The sequence below is a fragment of the Mauremys mutica genome, chromosome 3 (genome assembly GCF_020497125.1).
Source record: "Mauremys mutica isolate MM-2020 ecotype Southern chromosome 3, ASM2049712v1, whole genome shotgun sequence".
Taxonomy (NCBI): domain Eukaryota; kingdom Metazoa; phylum Chordata; order Testudines; family Geoemydidae; genus Mauremys; species Mauremys mutica.
Genome location: NC_059074.1, coordinates 4,341,195 through 4,367,042, shown reverse-complemented (window position 1 = coordinate 4,367,042; position 25,848 = coordinate 4,341,195). Strand labels below are relative to the sequence as shown.

Below are 25,848 nucleotides of genomic sequence, written 5' to 3'. Positions count from 1 at the left end.
TAAAAGCCGTAAGCATCCCTGACAGTACTGCAGGGCTAGTGCAGCACAGATCTCAAAAAAGTTTGCCTTCACCATTTTGAAATTCTTTTGCCACTGCTGATCATCCCAATTTTGTGGAATGATCCTTTCCTACTAATCAGTGCTGGTTTCTTGAGCTCAGAAACGGCAATGCACAATGTGAAGCTGTTCCAGGAACAGTTCCTGTAGTAGCAGTTGCTTGGTGTCCTCCTCCTTCTCCTTCCTCAGCTACTGGAGAAGCTGCTGCTGTAGTCACATTATCTGCTTAGTGGTACAGTGTGCAAAGTCCAAAACTGAAGTCACCTGGCTTCAGGAACCCAAGAAGCCCAAATAGCTTCTGCGTACTCGTCGCTCCTAGCACAAAGGCGCAGATCATTGTTAGGTCCATGCTGGCCAACAGGAATTCAAAAATGGTGCTAGGCCACCCAGAAAGAGGAAGCATGGGACAGAGAGACTGGAATCATGGAACTTTTTATTTTGACCTTAAGTCCCAGAATTCCACTGGCTTCCCCTGCACATCCCATAATGTGCAGCAAAAAACCTCTAATGCACACAGCACAACAGTGGAAGCAAAGGACCATGGGATACCCCCCAGAATGCCAAGTATTTAGGACACACCAAGCCCCTGACATCTGAATACAATAATGCAAATTAAAGGAAGGCACAGAAGTCCCATGTGCATACTACTAGTATGGTTTACCAATATGTGTCAACTCAATTTGAACTAAATCCCCTATGTACACAAGGCTTTAGTTACTGTTCCAGGACTATATTGTGTGTGTGTGCCCCAAAAATGAAATTTGATTGTGCTCATGTGCAACCATCAACTTCTAGTTCAGTGATCAATTTATTTTTATCTGTCAGAATATCCAATATAGAAATACCCTGAGTTGGTTGGGATGCTTTTTTGTGCTATTTGTGCTACAGGGATAATTATATTAGCTGGCAGCAGCAGAAGGCTGTTATTCCAGAGGGAGATGGGGCTGCTGGGTCCTATGAGTGGTCAAGGGGAGTGCAAACTGGTAGGTACTCTCCTGCCTTACATGGCACCCCCAAATGTGGGGAGATGGGGCTATGTGCAGGTCCTAACCACTGGACCTCCCTTCCTCTTTGAGCATAACAGTACAAATATGACACTAACAATAATGGATTAGGCACCACTGCTGAAGGTACCTGTCATAATGACAAGATCAAGGAAGTAGAATGGTTGAAGTGATGTTTATAAAGGGAACCCTGCCTTGCTCTGTACTTTATTAGAAGGCTACTGTGGAAAGAGACAGACAAGACACTGCAAAGCCATATCATTCAGTGATCAAAAATGTATATTCAATGAGTAGGGTGCAAGCTCCAATGAAGCAACGGTCCATAAGAACCTTTGCCTCTTGGAGTGCCACGTATTTTGCAGCATAGAATACTCTGTTGATGTCTGTGAAATAGCTACATATAATGGAGTTTCTTTGTTTTCCCTAAAAACTCTAAGAAAAGCATTCAGGTTTGGAAATGTCAAAGCGAAGGTTGCCTGCATGATCTAAAATATGTCCCAATAATTAGACTTTGCTATAAAGCATGCACACAACAAAGAACAGTTATGGTTTAGAATGAGAAAAAAATTAAAACACTTCCTGACTTTTAAGTGCTTCACTTTGCAGTCTTAATTTTTTTCAGGAATATATACTGTAGTTTAACAGCTCTTAAAGAACTAATAGAACATGATTAAACTAAATGTTCACTATAGCCTGTTTTTCACAATTGAGAGGTTTTCTTGTGAGATTTTTGTGACTAAACACATTGTGAGGAATATAATTTATTCTCCACGTTGGTGATTTTAATAGGATGCCCTCTTCCCCCCTTTCTGAATTTTTAGAGCATGTTTAGAGGATGGATTCTGCTTTTTTAAAATATCAAAAATTAACATGTTATCCAAAAGTGGTGTGTAGAGAGTAAAACTGAACGTTACAAAAGTAACAGTTAATTTCTTTCTTTACTTTTAGTTCATCTTGTTGATATCTGGAATATGATTGAAGCCTTCCGAGACAATGGCCTTAATACATTAGATCACAACACAGAGATCAGTGTTTCTCGACTGGAAACGATAATTTCATCCATCTACTACCAGCTAAATAAACGCCTTCCTTCTACTCACCAGATCAGTGTGGAGCAATCCATCAGCCTTCTCCTCAACTTCATGATAGCCGCATATGACAGGTTAGTAACTTACAGATGAATTCCTTTTTTTAAACTAGTTCATTTATTTGGGCACACCCTGCTTAAGGGCTGCACCTAAATTTTATAAAGTGCAGCAGATTACACATCTTTAATATAGTGGTGTTTGTGGAGATTTACACATCATGGCAAGCAGTGATCCATCTTTTAAAATCTTGTTCTTGAGCAAGATGAATCACTGCCTGCTGGGACCTGTATGTCTCTACAGGCCACATATTGGGATTAAAGCTAAAGGGCAACCACGTTGTGCATGAGGGCTCTTAGGCTGGCCATGTTTGGTTCCTGGGACATATTGTAGCCAATCCTTTTTGTGAATGCTAATTAAAATAGAAAATAACATTAACCTAATGGTAGTATGAGTTTGCTGTGAAATTGCATGATAGAGTCTCAAATTTATGTACATGCAGTCTCTTGATTAAATCTGGTGCATAAGACCATGTTAATATAACATATGTTTTGATACTAAGTCTTGACCCCACCTAGAGTTTGCCAAGGAATGGGCTAACACCTAATCTTCTGGCTGAAAGAAAGACCACAGGTGTCTGTTCAGAGTGCAGCATTTTCTTTTGGTTTAGTTTGGACCCTTAAACATATATCCAAGTCCCCTCCTAGCAGTCTTCTTGCAACAGGGGTTGATCATGTTCATTAGACTTATCCCTCTTTTTAGGCAGAAGTTTTTGTCTCTGTGGAATCTCTGAATGACAGCTGTAGAGTTCCAACTGTTAATTAGCAGCTCCATATTTTTTGGAACGTCATCTGTAGTGTTTCATATTGTTCCCCCCCTTAGCTATTCCTTCCTTTCCCAACCTTCCTTTTTTGCTGTTGCCCTCTCCCATAACATTGCCCATCCCATCCATCATGACCAAGGAGTAGAGTTGGAAAATAATGTATTCAGAAAGTTACAGCACTTCTGTAAAGGTGAAACATCTCATGCAACCCCACACCACCCACAGTGCAATGGACAATAGAAAGGCTGAACTGACTTCTGCTGGCTATGTTGAAAACCTTGCCAGAAAGACAAAAGTCGAATAGTCAGAACTCCTTTAAGAAGGCAATCTATGCCTATAACTGTACATGAAATGAGGCTGCACCCTTGTATTTGTTACATGGAACATGACCATATTTGCAAATTGACCTCACATTTGATCTATCTATAAACTCTGACCTGGGGACTACATTGAGAATTGGAGACAACATTTCAGAAGCTTATAAAATGGCATCAAAATGTTCTAAAAAAAATATGCTGATCATGTTAAGGATCAGTATGACCAGAAAGTACACCGTGCTGCCCTCTTGCCAGGTGACAGAATACTTGTCCTGAATCTTTCAGTGAGATGGGGACCAGGCAAATTAAGATCCTGTTGGAAAAATAATATTCATGTAGTATTTCAAAAGAAAGGGGATAGTCCAGTCTATGAAGTAAAAGCAGAAGATGGAGAAGAACGTGGTAGAGTTCTTCTCCACAATCTTTTTGATCCCTGTGACTTCTTACCATTGGAGATTACACTACCCTCTAAACCACCACAATAGACAACACAGAGAACTAGGCAAACTAGTGCAATAAGAGATCAAAATGGGGACTGGAACTTGAACTCCAGTTATTCTGATACTGAGAGCGAAGATGAACGACATTACGTAATGGTACCAGATATTGCCCATGGCCCAGAGACTCTGAATCCAGAAGCAGGAACATTTAATCTGTGATTGGGAAATAAGGATGATGATAATCCTGTAAATTTGAAAACTGCTGATCAAACTGATGTAACATTTGCACCAAGCACTGAAATACATGAATGCCAGATTATGCCAAGAAACCTGAAACCAGTAGTACACAAGAGGGCAGATCACCAGAACAATCCACTGACATTCAAGGTCGTCTGACTAGAGAGATAAGAGGCCCTCAGATGCTGACATATGAACATTTGGGACACCTGCTTATCAATATCTAAATCCAACTGTTGGACTGGTGAATACACCACGGGTTGTCACATGTCATACCAAGTGCCTATTCCTGTACCTTATCCTGTTTTCTAGACAAGACTGATGTAATATTGATAAAAGAAGTGATATTGATCTATGGTATGAATATTGCTCTATATCAAGTGTTTTATAGTACTGGATAGTTTGTAATTATGTTAATTTAATACGTTTTCTGAATAGCTTGACACATGCACTGTCACTTGGAGCTATATGGTTAGCCACTGATAATATAAGAAATATTAGAGAGTCAGTAGGGTTAAGATTTTGTCATGGGTATTTTTTAGTAAAAGTCACAGACAGGTCACAGGCAGTAAACAAAAATTCATGGAGGCCTGCAACCTGTCTCTGATTTTCATTTAAAATAACAGGGGCAGTGAATTGGGGACTAACTGCTACTCCAGGCCCATTGCTGCTCTGGTGGCAGGGACTGACCACTGCTGCTTCAGCTCAGTCCCCAGTCACTGCTCCAGCCCCAGCCCAGGCCGCTGCTCCAGCCCCACTGCTCTGGCCAGGGCTGCAGCCAAAGAAGTCACAGAGGTCTGTTGAAGTCACAGAATTGTATCCTTATTTATAAGGTATGAAAATCTTTGGGGATTTAGGGTGTTCAAAACTGATTATTTAGTTGTATAGTGGAACTAAAATTGCTGCATAAACTTTCTGCTTTGTGAAATGAACTGAAGAGCAATGCAGAAACTTTCACCATTAGTACCAGAACTTGTGACACAGGAGAGGCCCAAACTGTCAATAGGGAATAACAGTTATGGGCTTGTGGAACGCATGGATTACTGCTAATAAGTCAAATCGATGGACTCTGTGATTCTCAAACTTTTGTACTGGTGACCCACTTCAAATAGCAAGCCTCTGAGTGCGACCCCCCCTTATAAATTAAAAACACTTTTTTATGTAGTTAACACCATTATAAAAGCTGGATGCAAGCAGGGTTTGAGGTGGAGGCTAACAGCTCGCGACCCCCCATGTAATAACCTTGCAACCCACTGAAGGGTCCCAACCCCCCAGTTTGAGAATTCCTGGACTATATGTTTTGTTTTTTTAATGGAAGTGTTGGAATGATATTACATTTACGAGGGGGGACGATAGCACTCATACGGGAATGTCAGGGATAGACATTGTGGACACAGTGTTAGTCTGTAGCCAAAAGAGCTAATAAAATTGTAGGATTAATAAACAGGGGAATCTTGAGTAGGAGTAGAGTGGTTATTTTACCTCTCTGTTTTGCACTGGTGAAATCACTGCTAGAATGCTGCATCCAGTTCTGCTGCTCACAATTCAAGGGTGTTGATAAATTGGAGAGGGTTCAGAGAAGAGCCTCAAGAATGATTAAGCAGCAAAGAGTCCTGTGGCACCTTATAGAGTAACAAACGTACTGGAGCCTGAGCTTTCATGGGTGAATACCCACTTTGTCGGATGCATGGAAGTGGGTATTCACCCACGAAAGCTCATGCTCCAATACGTCTGTTAGTCTATAAGGTGCCACAGGACACTTTGCCGCTTTTACAGATCCAGACTAACATGGCTACCCCTCTGAAGAATGATTAAAGGATTAGAAAACATGTCTTATAGAGAGAGACTCAAGGAGCTCATTCCTTTTAGCTTAACAAAGAGAAAGTTAAGGGGTGATTTAATTAGTCTATAAGTATCTGTATGGGGAACAAATAACGGGCTGTTCAGTCTAGCATAGGCATAGCATAATCCAATGGCTGGAAGTTGAAGATAGACAAATTCAGACTGGAAATAAGGTGTAAATTCTTGACAGTGTGTGCAATTAACCATTGGTGCATTTTACCAAGGGCCATGGTGGATTCTCCATCACTGACAATTTTTAAATGAAGATTAAATGTTTTTCTAAGAATTTGGCCTAGAAATTATTTTGGGGAAGTTCTGTGGCCTGTGTTATACTGGATGCCAGACTAGATGATTACAGTTTTCCCTTCTGGCCTTGGAATCTGAGTTTACCTGTGTCTTGTCCCTTTAAGGATTGAAGTTCTGCTGAAAGGGGCAAAGGGAAAAGCTCTGGTTGCAGTAGCAGAATTGTGTTCTGTAAGGACTGGGCGGCAATGGGGCTTGTGCAACCAGGGGTGACTTTTGATTGGTTTGTTTTATTTATTTCTAAATTTAATGAAACTCCAGTTTCAAAACTCTCCCTGGTGTGGGAGTGAAACACAAGTGGCCCTGAGCCAAGCTGAACAGCCTGCTCTTGAAGTAAATCAGTAAACCCCAACGTTTTCTCAGGGGACTCATTCCCTTGGTCAGTTTTTCAATTTCCAAGGTCAAAAGAATTTCTTAAAGCCCAACCATAATGGAGCTAAGCATGTGAAAGATTCCTATGACAACGTATCTAGCACTTCCTCATGTTCCCACTAATGGGGTCTCAAGAGCCTGTGTCAGTGTTTTGGACCCTTCTAGAAAGCTGTGTACTTACCTTAAGGCACTGAATGATCATAGCTCAGGGCTATTTAAAGGAGGTGGGATCCTCAACCACCTCACTTCCTTCTGTCTGCTTAGGACTGAGGATATAAGGAACCTCAGAACTGTGCCCATATCTCACCAAGCCAGACAACTAAGACACTTTTTCTCTTGTACATAGCTTGGTATTTTAGCTTTCTTAGATAATTTGCTAGCTATAAATAGTTCAGAGCTGTTTCCTGGTGCGTGTTCTGCCTGGCAGAGGTAGACCATTCTGCCCCTGTGGTCAGATCTGATGTCTGCTTGGCTGCCTTTACTTCCTGACCCAACAGGGATCAGTTAAAGTTCCAGGCTGGGGCTTTGTGCCATACCTGGATCAGTCTCTACTGGCTCCAAAACACACTACTTCAGAGTTGCGTAAGTTGACTTTGACCTGTTAAGGTGGGATCTGAGAAGGCTCTGCGTCCTGATAGTGGGGAAAGAGAAGGTCTTTGGGGTTATTCTTTTTGTTGAGACATTCATGGCACCAAAGACTGCCTGTGGCTCCTATTTGCATGTCTCTGGTCAGTGTAAAAGCACTCCTCAAATTGGAAGCTATCCAGATTCCAGTGCCAACTCTTCATCCTCAGTGCCAGCCAAGACCTCTATACCTAGTGCCAGGACAATTGCCCCATGCTCCCAGACACCAGTTCAGATGTTATGGTGTCAAGAACAAATTACAAAAAGCTCTCTCTGAGACCATTCATATCTTGCCTGCCAGTGCTGACTCCCCCGGACCCCCAGGCCTTCCCCATTTCAGAGCTTCCTGTGCTCATTTAAAGCATAAAGAGAAGAGAGGGCTATGAAAAATACTTCTCAGAAAGCACCACAAAAAGAAGCTTCACCAAACCCAGAACTGCACTGTGTCTGTTCTGGTTGACCCCAATGGTACTGTATTTGACTTTCCAGTACCTTCTCCTTGACACCCTACTCCAGTGCCCATTGAATTTAGGAGACTCAGACGAGGGGCTGGTTCTTCTTCAGGTGTCCTCTGCACATTCCCACTAATGGATGTGTGATGGGTTCCCCACAGGGTGTCACCTGGAACTGGGGTACCACTAAGCCCTCTGACCCACCAGCCAGGGCTCCCTCTCACACTGTGCTGCTGTGACAACCACCAGCTCCCCAGCCTGGGACCCCAGAGCAGTACCATCCTGCCCTGGTCAAATCTGGCCAGTATGTGGGTCCACCTCTCCCTCAATATGAAGAGGACCATGCACACTTGTGGTAACCAAGCTGAGATTTTCCCCAGGCACCTTAGTCAAATGCACACTGGTTTGGATTAAAACATAAAATACGTTTATTAACTACAAAAAGATAGATTTTAAGTGATTATAAGGGATAGCAAACAGATCTAAACACATTACCTAGTAAATAAACTGAGGGCTTGGCTACACTTACAAATTTGCAGCGCTGCAGCAGGGTGTGAAAACACACCCTCTCCAGCGCTGCAAATTGCGGCGCTGCAAAGCGCCAGTGTAGTCAAAGCCCCAGCGCTGGGAGCGCGGCTCCCAGCGCTGTCCGTTATTCCCCACAGGGAGGTGGAGTACGGACAGCGCTGGGAGAGCTTTCTCCCAGCGCTGGCGCTTTGACTACACTTAGCGCTTCAAAGCGCTGCCGCGGCAGCGCTTTGAAGTGTAAGTGTAGCCAAAGCCAAAAACGCAAACTGAGTTTAGCATACTAGATAGGTAGGATATGAATTAGCAAATTTTCACCCTGAGTGATAAACAGGCTGGCAGATTCTTAAGGCACAAGCTGCCTTTGCTTTGCAGTTTGGGTTTCCCAGGTTTTCATACACTGCCTAGAATCCCTTTAGCCTGGGACCATCACTTCCCCAGTTCAGTCTTTGTTCCTCTGATGTTTCCAGGTGTGTTGTTTTAGAGAGAGTGAGATACCATCATGATGTCATTTCCCCCTTTTATATCTTCTTCCCACTTGCTGGAAAGCTCTCTTACTGTGACGTGGGTCAAACAGTTCCCATTGTGCAGTGCTCTCTCTGAGAGGTTTCTATTGTACACAGTTCCTGGGTAACCCTTGTGCTCGTGTGCATTTCCTCAAGGAGCCATTAACATTGTTTGGCCTTTTTACTCTTGTACCTGAAAGGCTGCTTGTGGATGTTTTCAACCTCACAACATGTTTCAGTAACACCTACATAGCCAAACTTCATAACTTCACATACGTTAATAGCACATACAATATAATGAGATATTACTGTCTAGCAGATCAAGACTTTTAGAATGACACCTCACAGGGCATACTTTGTGTAAAACTTATCCTAATTATATGACAGTGATGAATAATGGGGTGCCAGGGTGTCACAGGATGCTGTGACTGTTGCATCCTGAATAGTGGAACCCTAGCTAGTAGTGCCAACTGGAGCACTCACATGCCTCCCTCAGCCCTCCCCTCAGTGAACATTCTGAGGCAAGGGTATAGAAGTGCTATGATGCTCCAGCCACTTCAGTTCCTTCCAACTATGACCAACTGATGTGTTAGGAACCACGCTGGGACTCTTCTGGATCCATATCTTAAGTGCCTAATGTTTTGCATGCTTGGGAGGCGGCCCCTTCATGTTTGCAATGCAGCCAAAGAAGGAGAGGAAGAATAGGTTTCAGGCAATTCTGTTACAAGAAGTGTTGGCAGTGAAGCATTCCCACTGTTCCATCCCATCCAGAGGGTGATAGATAAAATAAAATATGAGGCCAAGATGATCCGATTAGTGCCATTGTGGTCCAGATAGCAGTGATATCCAGACTCAGTTCACAGGTACAGGGGAAGGTACATATTCTTAGTCTCCTACCATTAGTACCAGACTTGTCACAACAGCAAGGGAAGGTGTATCATTCAGATCTTCCATCACTTCATTGCTTGGGCCAAAAGACTCTGGGATTGTTAGAACAATCTTGTTCATTAGAATTACAAAATGTTCTGGCCAATTCAAGGAAAGAGTCTACACACTAATGTTGTTATCATAGCTGGAAAAGGCTTTTATTGTGGGTTAACTGATGTAATGTGGATACATATACTGCACCTATTATTAGTATATTTAAATATTTATTAGTTGTATATTAGAATATTATACCTTAAAAGGTCAGGTGTTTGTCCTCTTAGGATTCATCTAGCCACAATTTCGGCATACCACAATCCTGAGACAGTAAATTGGTATTTGCTCATGATGCGTTTAAGAGATTCTTAAAGGGTCTTAATAATTTATATCCACCAGTGAGAGACTGAGTACTTTCTTGGGATTTAAATTTAGTGCTTACATAAACTGACATTACGCATTTGAACCTATGGGATATTATACATTTTTCCACTTATCTCTTAAGACAGCCTTTATAATAGCTTTCACCTCAGTGAGTTGAGTAACCAAGTTATAGGCATTAATGGCAGCTGCTTTTTTACTGTCTTTCATAAAGTTGAAGTAGTGTTGAGTACTCACCCAAGGTTTTAGCCTAAAGTGGTCTCTGATTTTCATCACAATAAGTCAGTTTTTACCAGTGTTTCTTCCCAAACCTCAGAGCTGAGTGGGTGACAAATCGCATACATGGGATGCCAGAAGAGTTCTAGCATACTATTTGGACAGACCTATGCATTTGACAGTCTCACAATCTGTTATTCTCTTATATAAGGAGAAAAACGAGGCCGAGCTGTTAATGTTCAAACTATCTAACTATCTAAACTATCTAAATGGATGAGACTATATATTAAAGAAGCATATAAACTTGTGAGTATTGCGCTTCCTGAAGGGCTTAGAGCACATTCTACCAGTGCAAAGACACACGCTATAGGTTTATTAAATATGTTCTTCTAGTAGAGGTTTATAGAACAGCTACATGGAGTTCAATTCACACTTTTACTAAGCACCCACGAAAGCTCATGCTCCAATACGTTTGTTAGTCTATAAGGTGCCACAGAACTCTTTGCCATTTTTAATTTCCAGGTTAGTAGTCTCAAGCCCTCTGTTGTGGGGACAGTTATTGTTAGTTCTTACACAGAGTTGTGCTTTGAGGACTCTCCTGATGACTCCTGCAAAAGAAGGCTTGAAACGAGGACAAATCTTTCTCCTAGTTCCCATAAAACTTGCTTGTAAAGGCACTGTAGGCCTCCTTGGGGAGAGGTCCCTTGTGATCTGATGTGGACTTTCTGTGGAGAACATGTTCATAGGCACACACAAAGATCATCTCCTCTTGCAGTTATCCCTCTTCTCTCAAGTGTTCAGCGGGTACACTCCCTACAGTAATGCCACCAACTCCAGTCAGAAGCCCTGCTACCATCAACATCTCTGGCTAACATCTCTGATGTGCACTCTGAGCACAGAGATTAGGTCACATCTCCACAGGATGATCCTGGGACACAGACATGATCTCCCCAGGTAACATGGGCTGTTGATCTCCTGTCAGAGTTCACTTCAAAACAGTTCCACAACGTGGTGGCTGGAGCCCTACTGCTGTAGCCCACATCTGTCCCAGCAGTAAAGTGAAGACTTTTCAGCATCCTCCAGTCCAGAGAAAAAAGGAGGTAATGCTCTTTATCCAAAGGGGCACATCTAGCGTCCCTTACCACCATGCTTGCAAAGGCAAAAGATGGATGGTTGTTTTATACCAGGGCCTCCAGGTTCAGTTCTGTTGCTTATCCTCCTGCAAATGCATTAGTTATCACAGCAAAGTCTCTGAGAACTTCATTCTCTGCCCCTCCAGTCAGGGAAGTCAGAAGATTGGACGCCTTTGGCAGGAAAGTCAGCTCTGGGTATTGAGGTGGCAAGCTATGTAGCTCCTTCCTTTTCTTGAGCAATTGCCATATATCCAGCAGAAGCTGGCTAAGGATGTTGCCCAAGGAAAAAAAAACTTGCCATTGCATCAAAAATGTCATATGCTACCTTCAGAGGCTGAAGACAAAATTTATAGCCTCTTTACAGACATTCATGATTGAACTCATCTAGTCTTTCTGTGGATGCTCAGTTCAAATTTGTGATCTTCGAGGAAGAAAGAATATTCAGCAATAAAATGGACCTTACAGCACACTAAGGAGACAAAGTCAGCTGCGAGAGCTGTATGGCTGACCCAACCTCTCTGCCCAAGAGGAGGTTCTTTTTTTGAGGCTTCAAGTACCAAGACAATATATTTTCTATTTTCCTTTGCACAGATGAAATACCAGTGTCTCATAGGCAGTGTCTTCAACAAGCTGCTAAGAGACAATACAGAAATAAAACAAGATGACTGAAAAGTTTTTCTGGAGGCAGCCACAATCTTCAGCCTTCCAGCCTCTGTTTTGGTGCGTCTGCTGGGAGTACAGAACCAAATACATTTAGTTTTCTCCCTTTAGAGATCACTTGGTCTATTTTCTACCATCTTGGGAACAGAAAATCTGATAATGGGGTCCTGCACGTCATCCAGAATGACTGCCTCCAATCCCCCATTCCTCTTCTGAAATCCTTCTGAAATCTTATTTCTAGAAGAGATGGAGTCTCCTCTCCAGAAGGAAATGGTTGAAGAGGATCCAAGTTTCCTCTTCCACATGTATACTATCTTACCTTTTCTGAGTTGCTGTAAGAAATCTGTGAAGTATTATCCATAGCACACAGTATGCTGTAGATAATTCAGTCAATCTTTTCATTTAGGATTATAGTGCTCAGAATTTATTAATTGCTTATCCACTCTCATGTACATGCTCTTGGTACTCCTAATTTATGTTCAACTACTACTAAATTAACTCCATACTGATCATTAACAATGGCTTTATCCTGAGATCACTGTTCTATAGCCTCTGTAATCCCGTTACTATATGTTGTTTGTGTTTTACCTCCTTGTAAAGCATTTTGTTTTTATGAGAATAGTTGTTTTTGCATACCACTGAATAAAATCTTTCCATTGTTTTTATAAGGAATTAGTACATTTTTTTTCTCATGCTGACATTAGGAAATGGTTGCCTGATTGTGCCATCTGTTCATGATAGTGCAGCAGTCTAGGTGGCTTTAATTAGAATAACAACCATCTATGTTTGTTCATGTTCTATTCAGAATGTTCAGACTATCTTGTTACCTAACCTGTTTTGTTAGAATACCACCTCTTTCTCTGAGTGTCAGTCAGTGTTCATAAAGAGTTGGAATTCCCGAGAAAGGGCAGCAGTAGAAGCAAGAAACATAATTAAACAGGCATATTCTAAACTGAAAGGAATGACTCATAATAATCAGGTACCACCCTGTAGTAGGTAGCTGTGGGACAGGTAAAACAAATGCAAGCCTCTCTTCATCCACAGAATGCCCATAATTCTGCAAGAGAACATGTTTTGTCATCGGCTACTTGTTAGCTGTTCTAATTTATTGACAAAGCTAAATGTTACTATCATTTTTTGCATTATTTAACTGTTAAATAGTTTTATAAAGCATAGCACTTAGGGAAGGCATAAATGAACTTTTCTTCTGATCCTGACATATTTTTGTTCTTATCATTCCATATAGTAATGATTTATCATGTATTTTATTTTTCAGTGAGGGCCATGGGAAGTTGACAGTGTTTTCAGTTAAAGCTATGTTAGCAACCATGTGTGGTGGGAAAATACAAGACAAACTAAGATGTAAGTACTTTCAAGTAAATTTAACCATTATTTTAAATTTTCTATTTCCACCATTAGTCACACAAACTTTGTATTTAATTGTTACATTTTGGAAAATTAGCTACATTTTTTTCTTGCTCATCCAGCAATCATGGAATGAATCTTGTTATGTTAGTCTTTCTGGTAATGCATGCCATCTACTGGCTACAAAAGATACTCAATTTATATTTAAAAACTAATATTTTGTTCAAAGAAAGTGAAACAACACTGCAAAAACCTGAAACTTATTTGACAGTTGTTATCCTTCATAACATTTCATTCATTCAAGGCTTGATCCTACTGTACAAATGAAGTCAACGGAAGCTTTGCCATTATGTTCAGTAGGCATTGGATCATACTGTTGATTAACACAGTATCAGTTATGGCCTTATACCGGGGTCTATAGGATACAGACTTCTGAAAGGGGGGGGGGGAGAGAGATGGCTCAGTGGTTTGAGCATTGGCCTGCTAAACCAGGGTTGTGAGTTCAATCCTTGAGAGGGCCACTTAGGGATCTGGGGCAAAAATTGGTCCTGCTAGTGAAGGCAGGGGGCTGGACTCGATGACCTCTCAAGGTCCCTTCCAGTTCTAGGAGATTGGTATATCTCCAATTATTACCTTTTTATTACCTTTAAAGCCCTTTTGAGCACTTTTAAGGGTTATCTGAGGTTTCCAGGGTGAATCACTACCACCTGCTTACAGTGGGAGGGAGACCTGTCTATGCCACCTGGGGAGACTCTCCCCAGCCACTGACTACTGGCAACACAAATGCTCCGCAAGCTCTGCTCTTTCCCTCTGCAGCCTAGCAAATTATACACTCCACTTTGTTACACTCAGGTGCCCAGTCCCTTATCTTCTGGACACCTGCAATGTACACCAGTGTGCTGTCTCTGGAGGCAGTGCACCTCAGTTCTCTGGTTTCACCTCAGTACAACACTCTCCTATCCACAAGGCTTTTAGACGAGTCAATAGTAAAACCAAATGGATCTTAAGATAGAGATTAAAATAAAAGCAAGCTTAAGGGTTTGGAAACATAAGGTAACAAGTAAAAGAAAAACCTAAAAGACACTCTATAGCTTATACTTTTTCCTATCTAATAAGGTGTAGCTCACCCAATTGTTAGTTGCTACAGCATTTGTCCAGTCCAGAAAGCTGGAATCCATCTTTTATGAGAGATGCCCCTGCTCAAGAATGCCTTCTCTGTAATGGATCACAACTTGTGTTCTTCTGTCATCTCTTATACAGTTACAGACTATTGCCTCTTACCCAAGAGGTCCCCTAATCAGAGTCTTTTCTTAGGGTTCTTTTGTCTTTCTAAATCCTCAAGCCTACACCTGTTCCAGACAGTAAACATAGGCTGGCTCAACGGATGTCCATTGTTCTCAATGCTGATTGAGTGAGCCCTAAGATCCGCCTCAAATCAGGTGACAAGCTTCACTTTAACAGTTTTGAAACCCAATATCAACATGTTACATGACTCTAAAATTATTTTATATGCAAATATCACGCAATAACCATGACAATCAGCTAGTTCTTAGCTTTTGGCAAAGATCACAATCAACACCCTGGGGTGAAATATTGAAAAGCTGGTCAGACATGGGTAATATACCTGCCAGGGTATGTGTGGGCATGTTTGTGTCACACCCTTGAAAACAAATTCTTGATCTCTCTCTCTCTCTTTCTCTCTCTAGCAAATCTTACAAAATATGACAGGAACAAAGAAGGGAGGCTGGCATCATTGTGGGAATAAAGGTGTTTGAGTGACCTTACATTTCCATATTTTCAAACTGTTTTGGGTTTCTTTAAAGTTTAAACTTTAGTTCAGAATTTACTGAGCTTTTAATCATAGAATCATAGAAATGTAGGGCAGGAAGGAACCTTAAGAGCTTATCAAGTCCAGCCCCCTGCTGCAATGAGGCAGGACCAAGTCAACCTAGAACATCCCTGGACAGGTGTTTCTCCAACCTATTCTGAAAAACCTTCAATCATGGTATAACAGGGGGCTTGGAGGACCAGTCAGCCTAGTGGTTGGAATATTTGTTCCTATGGTGGCTTGTCTCTAGTAGTGCCCTCTCATGGACACTGGGTGGTGTCCTGCTGCAGTCCCAGGTTCCTCCAGGTGTGGAAGCCGTAAGTTTGGTGGGGTCGGAACCCCCACAAGGGCTCTGTGCTTTCGCCACCCAGGTTCCTCTTACGCTGGGTGCTCCTAGACCTCTTTCTCTGTCTCCTTTGGCCAGGAAGAGGGTGCTTGGCTCCTGGTGGCTGCCTCAGCTGGGTTGGTAATTCTCCTTCGGTCAGGTAGGGAAGCAGCTAGCTCCTGCCTCTTCGCCAGTCAGCCTCAAACTGAGCCAGGCTCTCTCCTTTTCTCTTCCCTCCAGGCCTGGCATTGGCTGCAGGTATAATGGAGGTGGGGCTAGCTAGACCCAAAGGCTTTCTTTAACCCCTTCCATGCTCGTGGGCATTTTTTCTGCTTCACCATAGATGGGAATTCCACAACCTCCCTTGGAAGCCTATTCCAGAATTTAACTACTCTTATAGTTAGTTTTTCCTCATATTTAACCTCAATCTCTCTTGCTAAAGATTAAGCTCATTACTTCTTGTCCTACTTTCAGTGGACATGGAGAGCAATTGATCACAGTCCTCTTTATAACAGCCCTTAATATATTTGAAGACTGTTATCTGGTCCCCCCCCCTTAATTTTCTTTTTTCAAGACTAAAATATGCTCCATTTTTTTAAGCTTTCCCCATAGGTCAGGTGTAACCATGCTGCCTCAGGCCGGACACAACTGAGAGTATCAATTCAGGACAAATTGCTTAGAGCAGGGCAGTTACAGCCCTAGGCTGGGGTTTTTCCACCTCTAAGGCAAACCAAACTAGCCAGACAAAGAGGACTTTGGTCTCACCCCACTGGCTAACCACAAGTCACACAAGCAATTCCCTTAGGCACTCCAGTTTCCCAGTATCACCACCAGTGCCACTCGTCCTGGGGACGAATGGTTATGAAAACCCATACCCCAGTAAAAGAAAAAAGGTTCTCATGATCCCAAAGCCCAAGCCCCAGACTCAGGTCAATATACAAGTCAGATCTTACCCACAAATCATGCTGTTGCCAATCCTTTAGAATCTAAAATCTAAAGGTTTATTCATAAAATAAAGAAATATAGATGAGAGCTACAATTGGTTAAATGGAATCCATTCCATACAGTAATGACAAAGTTCTTGGTTCAGGCTGGTAGCAGTGATGGAATAAACTGCAGGTTCAAATCAAGTTTCTGGAGTACATCCACAGCTGGGATGGGTCATTGAATCCTTTGTTCAGAGCTTCAGTTTCTAGCAAGGTTCCTCCATAAGTGAGAAGCAGGATTGAAGACAAAATGGAGATGCTGCTGCTGCCTTTTATAGTCCTTTTGCCATGTGGCTTGTGCTTTCTTTGTTCCAACCACAGGCCACCCAGCACATGGTATGGAAAAATCTTAGAGTTCTCTCCCTAGGCATGTCCCTGCCTACTTTGCTGAGTCACAAGGTGTATCTGCCTTCTCTCAATGGGTCAATTGTATAGCTGATGGTCCTTAATGGGCCATCAAGCAGGCTAGGCAGTGCTGACGCCACATTGTCTGGGGTGTCACCCAGAAGCATTGCACAAGTTTGAAATACAGTCAGGATAGAGCCAATAATTATAACTTTAAATACAAAAATGATACATGCATACAGATAGCGTAATCATAACCAGCAAATCATATCCTTTTTATAGACACCTCACAAGACAACCTTTGTACAATATTTGCTGCAAATATATAACAGTGGTGACAACAGTGATCTGTAAGGTCACAGTTTATGTCAATAACGTCACATCAGGTTTTCTAAACCTTTTATTATTTTTGATGCTCTCCTCTGGACTTTCTCAAGTTTGTCCACGTTCCTAACGTATGGCCCCCAGACTGGGGACACAACCCCACCTGAGGCCTCTACATTGCAAAGAAGAGCAGGACAATTACCTCCCGTGTCTTACATATAACACTCTTGTTAATACACCTCAGAATAATATTAACCATTTTTGCAACTGCATCACATTGTTGGCTCATGTTCAATATGTGATCCTCTATAACACCCAGGTCCTTTTCAGCAGTACTATCACCTAGCCAGTTGTTCTCCATTTTGTAGTTGTGCATTTGATTTTTCCTTTGTAGCCCAAGCACTTTGTACTTGGCTTTATTGAATTTCATCAGGTTGCTTTCAGACCAGTGCACCAATTTGTCAAGGTCCTTTTGAATTCTAATTATGTCCTCCAAAGTGCTAGCAACCCCTCCAAGGTTGGTGTCATCCATAAATTTTATAAGCATACTCACCAGTATCATCATCAAAATCATTAATGAAAATATTGAATAATATCAGACCCAGGATTGACCTCTGCAAGACTTCCCTAGATATACCCTCCCAGTTTGATAGCAAACCATTGATAACTACTCTTTGAGTACAGTCTTTCAAACAATTGTGCACTTATAGTAATGTGATCTAGACTACATTTTCCTAGTTCACTTATGAAAATGTCATGAGGGACTGCATGTCAAAAGCCTTACTAAAATAACGATATATTACACCTATTGTTTTCCCTTCTATCCACTAGGCCAGTAACACTGTCAGAGAAGGAAATTAGGTTAGTTTGGCATGATTTGTTCTTGACAAATCCATGCTGGTTATTACTTATCACCCAATTATCCTCTAATACTTACAAATTGATTGATAAATAATTTTTTCCGGTATCCTTCAAGGTATTGAAGTTATGCTCACTAATCTGTAATTCCCCAGGTCCTCTTTGTTCTCCTTTTTAAAGACAGGTACTATGATTTCCCTTCTCTTGCCCTCTGGAACCCCACCTGTCCTCCATGAGTCCTTGAAGGTAATTGCTAGCGGTTCTGTGATTGCTTACACTAGTTCCTTAACTACCTTAGGATGCTGACCTGAATACATTTAACTTACCTAAATATTTTTAACCTGTTCTTTCCCTATTTTGCCTTGCTTTTCTTCCCCCGCTTGTTAACATTAATTGTGTTGCATATCTAGTCATCATTAAACTTTTTAGGGATGACTGAAGCCAAGTAGGCATTAAACACATCAGCCTTCTCGATACCATCAGTTATTAGCTCTCCTTCCCCACTAAGTGGAGACCCTATCCTTCCCTTTGTCTTTCTCAAGCTCCTAATGTATTTAAAGAACCTCTTTTTATTGCCTTTCATGTCCTTTGCCAGGTGTAACTCATTTTGTGCCTTAGCCTTCCTGATTTTGTCCCTACATCCTTGTGCTATTATTTTGTACTCCTCCTTAGCAGTTTGTCCACTTATCCATTTTTTGTACACTCTTTTTTGATTTTCGGGTAACTAAAGAGCTCCTGATGGAGGCATGTTGGCCTCTTACTATTCTTCCTATCTTTCCTTTGCCTTAGAATAGTTGACAATTGTGCATTTAATATTGTTTCTTTGAGAAACTGCCATCTGTCCTGAACTCTATTATCCCTTTTATTTTCTTTCCGTGGGACCTTACCTACCAGTTCTCTGAGTTTGTCTACTTTTTTGAAGTCCATTGTCCTTATTCTGTTTCTTTCATTCCTTCCTGTCTTTAGATTTATGAAATCTATTATTTCATGATCATTTTCACCCAAATTGCCTTTCATCTTCAGATTTGCAATCAATTTTTCCCTGTTAGTCAGAATCAACTCTAAAATGGCTGTCCCCCTGATTACTTTCTCCACTTTCTGGAACAAAAAGTTGTTCCCAACACAATTAAAGACCTTACTGGAAATTTTCTGTTTTGCCATATTACTTTTCCAACAGACATCTGGATAGTTAAAATCCCCCATTACTACCAGGTCTTGTGTTGTGGACATTTCTGTTGTTTGTTCTATAAATCCCTCACCCACTTCTTCCTTTGGTTTGTTAGTGTATAGTAGACCCTTATTGTGATGTCATTGGTTTTTCCCCCTTTCATCCTTACCAAGAAACTTTCAACCTGACTGCCTCTTACCTCCTTCTGCAGCTTAGAACAAAGTGTATTACACTTGGGGGAATTCTGTGCCACTGCACAATGCAGCATTTTGCAGAAATTAATGTTGGGTGTGTAGAATTTCCTTCCCCCTCCACAGAAATGGGCTGCAGAGATGTTGGCCACCACTAGAGGCTGCTGGACCTGGCAGAGCCCAGCTCGCACATAGAAGATGATGCCGGGTAGAGGGGGAGGGAACTGGAGGGTTCCCAGCATCTGCAGTTCCCAGCACGCCCGGTAGGAAGGAGGCAGTGGCACATAGGAAACTCTGTGCAAGCCCGGGACCCAGCATGAGGCTGTTTCTTCTACTGGATCCCTGGGCTCTAGGAGGGTAGGGTCTGTGAGTGTCTGGATCGAGGGGGTGCAACTGGCCTCTCAAGTGTCTGGGCTGGGAGGGCCCACAGCTGGCCTCTGGGGAGGAGATGTGAGTGTCTGGGGGGGTGGGGCTGCAGCTGGCCTCTGGGGAGGAGGGGATGTGAGTGTCTGGGTGGGGGCAGGGGGCTGCAGCTGGCCTCTTGGGAGGAGGGGATGTGAGTGTCAGGGCAGGGGAGGGCTGCAGCTGGCCCGGGGGGCGGGATGTGAGTGTCTGGGCCGGGGGGGGCCACAGCTGGGCTCTGGGGGGTAGGAGGTGTGCGTGTCTGGGCTGGGGGAGGGCGCAGCTGGGTTCTCGGGGGGAAAGGGGTGAGAGTGTCTGGTTCCCCGTCTAGCCTCTGGAGAAGGAAGGGGCAGAGAAGCAGGAACTGGGTTGTCCTAGGGGTTTCTTTAACTCTCTATTCCTGGGGGAATTTTTGTGTGTGTCTGTATTATTAGATATACTTACTGACAGGTATTTTGAAATAAATTACCAAAATAATTGAAACTGGTGTGATTATATAGTGTTATTTTGACAAAATTTGCAGAATTTTAAAATATTGTATGCAGAATTTTTAACTTTTTGGCATAGAATTTTTAATTTTTGGGGGCAGAATTCCCCCAGGAGTAGTGTATGTATGCTCAATGTATAATGCAACACTTCCTCCCTTTTTCCCAGCCTGTCCTTTCTGAACAAGCTATTACCCTCTACCAATATTCCAGTCATGAGTTTATCCCACCAAGTCTTTGTGATGTCAGTAAAGTCATAATCTAAATTATGTACTAATACTTCCAGTTCCTCCTGTTCCCCCACTCCTTGCATTTATCTCATCTCTATCCCCTGCTTTCCTTGTCCCCGTCTTCCCTTTTCCTGATTCCTTGACCTCCTGTTCTATCTGCAAAGCAGTGCTATTCATAAACATTCTCAGTATTATGCTTTAACTGACTCTGCCTCACTGGCAAGCAGCACAGTTGTTTTCAATGGTTTATCTTTCCTTTCCTCACTGACACACCTACATTCTGACTCCAGAGTCTCAGGGTTGTACTTTCAAAATGCCTGTGATATATGCTGTTAACTCAGACACTTTAAAATCCACCCCCACACCTTCTTTTAACATCACCTACTACATGCTAGATTCTTTTCCTCCCACTAATTAGTCTGCTCATCAACTCTGGAACCCTGATTCTGCCCTACATATACTGTTCCCATGTTGCTGACCACTTCTGAGAAAATTCAGGGACTACACTGACTTCCTCCTTTTATCAATGTGATCTTGTTCCTTCCATTCTTCTTCGAGTGCTTTCCCTGTGGGTGTTCCACATCAGGTGGTGGTGTGTCCCAGCGCCGTCGATCGGAGATTTTTGCTAGCAGCGTCTGGTTGGGATGCATGTGCGCAGTAGCTGTCTTGCGGCGCCGCTGACGCCTCTTCTGGCATGCGCATGCCTGACCCCCTAGGTTCCTTCTCAACCATCCTTGGCTTGAGACAGAGTCCGCTAGCACTGTCCCTACGAACTATAGAAAAATATAGTTTTAGATTGTTGTTAGTTTAATTAACTCTAGTTAGTCTTAGATTAACATAGCAGTAATATCGTAGTTAGTTAGTTTGAAAAAAAAACATGTTTTCCCTTTAATTTCATCCCCAAATCCCAAAGAGAGACGCTTTAAAAAATGCCTGGATCTCTTCACCAAGCCATGAACCGTTAAAAAAGAAACGATCTCTGGCGAGATCCCTGCCATCGAGGCTGAGCTCATCAAGAGTGAGCACCTTTGATACACCAGGCACCTCCGGCAGTGGGGCAGGAACTTTGGGGAAGGGGTGGAATGGGGGTGGGGTGAGGGAGGGGCAGGGGCCGGAAAAGGTGGGGCAGAGGCGAGGCCAGGGGCGGGGGAGGGATTCGAGCACCCACCAGGCAGAGGGGAAGTCGGCACCTATGGCATCAACTCCTCCTCACTCAACTCTCCGAGATGCCAACTACATCAGCACTTGGCTCTCCACTACCTGGCACTGCGGACTCACCAGTACTGATGGCACCTGAGCAGCCTCATTCCCTCATCGCTCCGCCATTCTCAAACGATGAGGAGGAGGAAGAAGAAGGGGAGGCAGCCTTCTTCTCGGGACATTCTTCCTCAGCGGTCACTACCCACCAGCTTTCAGGGCCCATTTCCAGAGACCCGTGTCTGCGCACAGGAAACCCATAAGGTCAGCAACAACATCAGTACCTGAACCCTCAGAGGTACTTCAGGAAGGGGAAGAAGGGAGGGACGACAACTATAATCACAAGGAGTCACCAGAACACAATTTCTCATCTTCCCCAGATGACATGGCCGTACCTACACCTACATTGGCCCCTGACAATTTCAAACACTTCCAGGAGCTATTTAGGCAGGTGGCCCAGAGCCAAAACATCCCCCTAGAAGAGGTTCAGGAGACACAACACCGACTCCTGAAGATTTTACATACTTCCTCTTCATCAAAAATTGGCATTCCAATCAGTGATGCCCTTCTGGAACCCGCAGATGCAGTGTGGCAAACTCCGGCATCCATCCCACCAACTAACAAATGCACAGACAAGAAAGATCACATGCCAAATAAGGACATGGAATTCCTGTTTGCATACCTACCTCTAAACTCATTAGTGATGGATGCAGCCTACCAACCGAGCAAACAACATAAGACCACACGTCAGGACAAGGAATGCAAGAGACTCGACCTCTTAGGATGGAAAGTCTACACCTCGGCCACACTACAATTCCACACAGCGACCTACGCCGTGCTACTGGCCAAACTATGACCATGACAATTATAACAAACTGATGGACTTCACGCAGGACACACCTGAGGAGAAGAGAGACCAGTTCCGGGCCATTGTTAACGAAGGCCAACTTATCTCCAGGATGGCACTTCAAGCTGCCCTCGATGTAGCAGACACAGCAGCCTGCGTGACAGCAACGGCCATAGTAATGCAAAGGGCCTCATGGCTTCACTCCTCAGGAATCCTTAGAGAGCTCCAGCACAAAGTGGAAGATCTGCCTTTTGACAGAGACAAGCTCTTTTCCCTAAAAACTGATGAAGTTGAGCAACATTACGGACCCAGGGATATACACACCACCTAACAGGAGACGAAGGTACCAGCCCTACAACAGGAGCAGAGACAACATGTCTCAATGCCAGTAGAGACCATACGACACACGGGGCCAAAGAAACAGAACACAGAGACGTCGATAGAACCAGTCACAGAAAGCGGCGTCCCAACAACCACCAAATAAACTGCAATTTTGAAGCATTGGTTGAGGGTCTGCACAACCTCCCCACAGCACCAGTGTCAACGACCAATACCCAAATCTTTGGGCTCCGACTCAGACCATATTACAGCAACTGGGCCTCCATCACTTCGGACCAGTGGGTCTTAGAGATCATTCAACCGGGCTATACCATCCCTTTTACATCTATGCCTCCTACCCACCCGCTTTCCCTATCCTTCTTCAGGGATCACCTTCTATGAATAGGTGCAGTGGAACTGGGTCAGTCACAACACAGAAGGAAGGGATTCTATTCCCATTACTTCCTGACGCAAAAGAAAAATGGGGAATGGAGACTCAACAAATTCATCCATGCCTCAGGCCACTCTGAGCTCAATCATCCCTATGCTGGAAGAAGGGGACTGATACGCAGCCCTCAATCTACAAGACACGTAGTTTCATGTTACAATCCATCTAGCTCACAGACATTCCCTAAAGTTCACAGTAGGACAAGAACATTTCCAATACAGAGTGCTCCCATTCGGCCTCTCAACTGCACTGAGAGTATTTACCAAAACACTTGCGGTAGTAGCAGCTGACTTACACAGAAGGGGGATACTGATATTCCCTTACTTAGACAACTGCCTACTCAAAGACACCACAAAGACAGAAACAGAAGGAAGCATTCAAATAACCACCTCTCTCTTTCACTCCCTGGGACTTCAAATCAATGAAAAGAAATCCACTCTTGCTCTGGTGCAGCAACTAGAGTTCATTGGAGCTCACCTGGACTCCCTCATGACCAGAGCATCACTACCAAGGCCACATTTCACAACTATGACCTCCCTTATATCAGTGATCTCACACAGTCCATGGGTACGTGTGCGAATGTGCCTACAACTATTGGGACATATGGCTACTACCACATTCGTTGTAAAACACGCCAGGCTACACATGTGGTGCCTTCAGAGATGGCTGAATGCAGTATACAGCCCACAAAGACACAGTCTAAACAAGAGAATCACACACACCGGAGAGGTAATACAATCACTATGCTGGTGGACAAACCCAGTGAACATTTTCTCTGGTGTACCATTCCAATAAGAACCACCATCTGTTCAGATCATGACAGATGCCGCCCTGATCGGATGGGGGGCTCACCTGAACCAACATACAACCCAGGGTAAATGGTCCCCTGTGGAAACACATCTACACATAAACCTGCTACAACTATGTGCAGTCCGCAGTGCATGCTGCCACTTTCTTCCTCTCATAAGAGACAGAAAAATACGGATCCTAACACAACATCACATGTATGTTCTATGTTAACTGCCAGGGTGGGGCACGATCCCACCCTTTATGTGCAGAGGCTCTAAAGCTATGGAACTGGTGCATAAGGCACAACCTCACTCTCACAGCATCATATCTACCAGGCCGCTTGAATATCATGGTGGACACTCAAAGCAGACAGTTCTCCCAAGAACACAAATGGAAACTGAACGACGAAATAACACATCATATTTTTCACAGATGGGGAACTCCATTGATAGACCTGTTTGCGACACGAGCAAACAAGAAATACCTAAAGTTCTGCTCACTTGCAGGACAGAGAGTACAATCACTGGGAGATGCATTCTTTATCAGATGGAACGCCCCTCTCCTATATGCCTTCCCCCTGATTCCTCTGATCTTCAGAGTCATACACAAGACAAAAAAACAATGGGGCCAAACTAATCCTTATAGTGCCAACATGGCCCAGACAGACTTGGTTCCCTTACCTGTCCCACATGGCACTATGCAAGCTGTTCACTCTTCCCATCCAACACAATCTCCTCTCACAGGACAACGATCAAACCCTGTATCCGGATCTGGGCAAACTCCACCTGAAGGCATGGCTCCTTCATGGCTCTGTCCTGAGGAATTAACCTATTCTGACCAAGTAAAACAAGTACTGATTAATAGCAGGAAACATACCACACGCTCTACTTACCTCCAAAAATGGAAAAGATTTTCCTTCTGGTGCCAAACCAAACAAATGTCTGCACAACAGGCCCCATTTCTGATCATCCTAGATTATCTACTATCCTTAAAAAAACTCAGGACTCGCTACGAACTTGATTAGAGTTTACCTCGTGGCCATAATGGCCTTCAATCAACAGATGGATGGGACGTCAGTATTCACCCATGCCATTACTAAGAGGTTCGTAACGGGTTTACAGAACATGTATCCAGATATCTATGAACCCACCATCATGGGATTTAAACTTAGTGCTCAAATGTCTAACCAGAAAACCATTTGAACCCTTAGCATCTTGTTCTTTACTTCATTTATTTATGAAAGTGGCATTCTTGATAGCCATCACATCGGCATGAAGAGTGAGTGAGATGGGGCACTCATGGCACACCCCTCATACACAATATTCTGTAAGGACAAAGTGACTCTGAGGTTGCACCCAAAATTCATGATCAAAATATCGTCCTCATTCCACCTAAACCAGCCGATTCACTTACCTACATTCCATCCGAAACCACACAGCAACCCCAAGAGGCGGTGTTACATACATTAGATGTCCGTCGCACCCTGGCCTTTTATCTGGACAGAATGAAGGACTTTTGTAAATCTCCCAGACTATTTGTATCAATGACAGAAAGATCTAAAGGTGCAGCTATATCCACACACAGACTATCTAAGTGGATAAACCTTGTTGTGCTACTCCCTATGTAACGTAGCGGCCCCAACGGGCATCAGAACACACTCAACAAGAGCTGTAGGGACTTCCATAGCATTCCTTCACAACGTACCCATCCTAGAGATATGCAGAGCAGCCACTTGGGCATCTGAACACTCATTCGCTAACCATTCTGCCATTACGCTCAGCTCGAGCACAAACACAAGGGTAGGCTTCACAGTCCTAGACGCAGCTACAGACTCAGCTCTTAAG

General features: G+C 43.3%; 1 protein-coding gene across 8 annotated transcripts in view; it reads left to right on the top strand.

The window, feature by feature from the left end:
- The window catches only part of DTNB (dystrobrevin beta), a 354,166-nt gene that overhangs the window by 59,668 nt on the left and 268,650 nt on the right, over positions 1-25,848 (top strand). For all 8 annotated transcript variants that reach the window (XM_045010065.1, XM_045010062.1, XM_045010063.1 and 5 more), the window contains exons 4-5: positions 2,010-2,223; positions 13,175-13,260. In XM_045010065.1, coding sequence (XP_044866000.1) covers positions 2,010-2,223; positions 13,175-13,260 — 300 coding nt within the window. The remainder of the gene's footprint in view (positions 1-2,009; positions 2,224-13,174; positions 13,261-25,848) is intronic.